The following is a 3,008-nucleotide window of genomic DNA, read 5'->3' on the forward strand; positions in this document are numbered from 1 at the left end:
CATGACCAAACTGGAGCTGTTGAACGTTTTCCTGACCGACCGGCTGACGGCGGCGGCGGAGGAGATTTTCCGCGCCGTGAAGGACACGGTGGCGGAGTACCAGAGCGAGGTCCTGCGGTCCAGAGAGGAGAACGAGCGGCTCCGACAGCTCCTGAACGCCGCGGTGGTCCAACACCTGCTGCCGTCAGGTCTGTGCAGCGACTCAGTCCAGACCGAGCTTTTTGCACGAGTAGCTTTTTTATAAACGGATCAATATGTTCTGTGATAATCAGCGTTTTTCAGTCATGACTCGCATCCAAACCTACGAAGTAAAATCAAAGTGTCTGGTTTTACGATGCGGAGCCTGAAGGCAGCAGGATGAAGCCGGGCTTTCTGGATCTGGCTCAACAAAACCTGAAACTGTTCTGAGACCCTGAGTTCTTCCTCCTGTTTCCAGCTGAAACTAAGGACGGCCCAGCAGAGTCTAGTTTGATAATCTAATCTAATTATCATCAGCTGTTCAGTCAACATGTCGTCATCCTGCTGCTAATAAGTGTTCTGTCAGACTGGGATCATCAAAGTTTGTTAAACTTATCTCAGGCCACTTTCAGCCTCCTAAAAATGGAACTGATCTTTTGAAATGCGCCCAACATGATCGTGTTTTTCTTTTCAGAGCCGTACTCCCTCTGGTCCCGAGAAGACGCAGGCGTCTGTGACTGGAGGAGCAGAGGGGAGCCGCTGTCGCAGCTGGAAGAGGAAAAACTCAGAGGAAGTCAGGCAGAAGCTCCACAGGAAGCAGAGGACTCAGCAGAGGGAACCTGCAGCCGTGTCCAGCAGCAGGGGCCAGGCGCCCCCCCATCCTCGGTCACGTCTGTAGAGATAAAGATAGAAAATGACAAATGCGTGTCAACCAGCGTCTTGTCGGTTCCTTCAGACTGCAGAGCAGCTCCGAGCCATTCTTCTTTCTCCTCTGCAAAGAGTCCGGAGCATTTAAAAACGGGCTCACATGTGAGGGGGGTCCAGCAGGTGAGGGGGGGCCTTTGCTCCAACAGCAAACAGGGCATGCCGCCAGTCAGGAATGGAAGATCCCTGAAGCTGCCTCTGCCTCGCCTCTCTCAGCCCAAGCAGAGCATCCAAAGGTGGCACAGCTGCAGGGAGTGCGGTAAGAGCTTCAGCTTCGCCTGCCAGCTGGAGGTGCACATGCGCTGGCATACCAAGGAGAAACCGTACAGCTGCACAGTGTGCAGGAAGAGCTTCACCACCATCAGCATGCTGAGGAGGCACCACCGCATCCACACCGGAGAGAAGCCGTTCCACTGTCACGTCTGCGGGAAACGCTTCAACCAATCGGCGCACCTCAACACCCACTTCAGGCTCCACGCCAAGGAGAGGGCCAGCAGGAGCTGAGCCGTGCCTCGGCAGGAAGCAGGTGGAGGCGTGCATCACCTGGAGCCACACTCATCGGCAGCTGTTGACTCAGAGCAAAGCTCATTTAATCTGGGGTGCATCGGTTGAATCATCCAGAGGTCATCTGGTTGAACAAAATTTAACTGGTTTAATCCAGAGGTCAAAACGTATTTAAACAGAGCTGAACTGGTTCAGTCACTCAGTCAAAACATCTACAGTGATTGTGATTAGCTGTTGTTCTAGTCCAATAAAGATGTCAGTATTTGAAGATCTGTCTCCCGTGAATGCTCTTTGTTTGGAAAATGGAGCTTTGGATGACCTGTCTCATGTCATGACCGCTTTGCCTAAAGACGTAATCCGTCAAATATCTGGATACTGGGCTGTAAAACATACTAGAAAGTTCCTGGAACAGCTTCGACAGGGACGGCCACGTGACGGCCGTTTTAAAATGTAGATGACAACACGCCTGCATGATATAAAATATTTATGTGCACCTGTAACTGTATGGTAGGAAGAGTTTGTTCAGGGACCTCTCTGCTCCAGGTCATGTGACCTCACTGTGCTCAGAGTTCTGTCAAGCGCTGAGAAAAATTATATATTTGCATATTACGTCACCATGGTAACTCAAAAGTCTCCAGAGAATTGGTCTACATAGAAGAACACTGACATGTAACGCCTTGTTTAAAAATGCCTAGAGGAGGAACTAGTGCAAAGGACAAAGATTTCTATGGAAGAGATCTGTATCTCTAAATTTTATGTTGGCTGAACTGGCAAAATTAACTTCTCAACAAGAACAACTGATTGGTTTGGTGCTGGAAGTAAAGTCACTAAAAGCTATGCTGACAGAAAAGATAAAAAATAGCCAAGCTGGAGCAAAAAGTGGAGGACATGGAGCAATATTTAAGAAGGGAGGACCTTGTTCTAACTGGTCTTGAACCTCAACACCGATCTTGTGCAAGAGTTGCTGCAAATGAAGATGGCACAGAGGATGCTCCACAGCAAGAACTGCAGACTCTGGAGCAACGAGTGGTGAACGTCCTCAGAGTAACAACAGAGATGTTCAAAGAGACACCATATCCATCTGTCATGCACACCAAAACTGAAGGCAAAACCTGTCACTGTAAGATTCATAAGCAGAAAATACAAACATAACCTACGGATGCAGTCACAGGAACCAATAAACATAAATGAACATTTAACAAAAAGAAATGGGGACACTGCGCGAGCAGCCAGGCTGTTGAGAAAACAGAAAGAAAACGCAACATGGACTAGAAATGGATAAATCAGACTCTACTTCCTCAGGTATGGAAGAGGATGTGTCTCAATTTTCAAATTAAAATGGATTAATAGATGATTGAAAAGGAAAAAGCATTTCTGCTAATTCATTTTAATTTTCAAGTTTGACATTTAAAAATTAATTTAGGTCATTTTTACAGGGATATATAAACTGCTAAGACAATTAATAAAGGGAACACCTAAACAAAACAATGTAACTCGGGCGGCTGTGGCTGAGTGGTTGGAGCAGTCGTCCTCCAATACAAGAGTTGGGGGTTCGAATCCACCAGCAGTCACATGCCCAAGTGTCCCTGGGCAAGACACTGAACCCCTCACTGTACATATTA

The 3,008-nt window shown here is 47.6% G+C and overlaps 1 protein-coding gene across 1 annotated transcript; it reads left to right on the top strand.

The window, feature by feature from the left end:
- The first annotated feature begins 1 nt into the window (after position 1).
- Positions 2-1,575, top strand: LOC119429796 (zinc finger and SCAN domain-containing protein 21). Its single transcript, XM_037697346.1, has 2 exons — positions 2-188; positions 653-1,575. The coding sequence occupies exons 1-2, from the start codon at positions 2-4 to the stop codon at positions 1,384-1,386; spliced, it is 921 nt and encodes a 306-aa protein (XP_037553274.1). The 3' UTR covers positions 1,387-1,575.
- The last annotated feature ends 1,433 nt before the right edge of the window (positions 1,576-3,008 follow it).

This window comes from Nematolebias whitei, unplaced genomic scaffold, assembly GCF_014905685.2.
Source record: "Nematolebias whitei isolate Nwh7 unplaced genomic scaffold, NemWhi1 Nwh_scaf_7708, whole genome shotgun sequence".
Taxonomy (NCBI): Eukaryota; Metazoa; Chordata; class Actinopteri; order Cyprinodontiformes; family Rivulidae; genus Nematolebias; species Nematolebias whitei.

Excerpts from the sequence above, each read along its gene's own strand:
- LOC119429796 (XM_037697346.1), top strand. The coding sequence starts at position 2 with ATGACCAAACTGGAGCTGTTGAACGTTTTCCTGACCGACCGGCTGACG. Across the intron at positions 189-652 it reads CCAACACCTGCTGCCGTCAG|AGCCGTACTCCCTCTGGTCC; the intron begins GTCTGTGCAGCG and ends TTTTCTTTTCAG.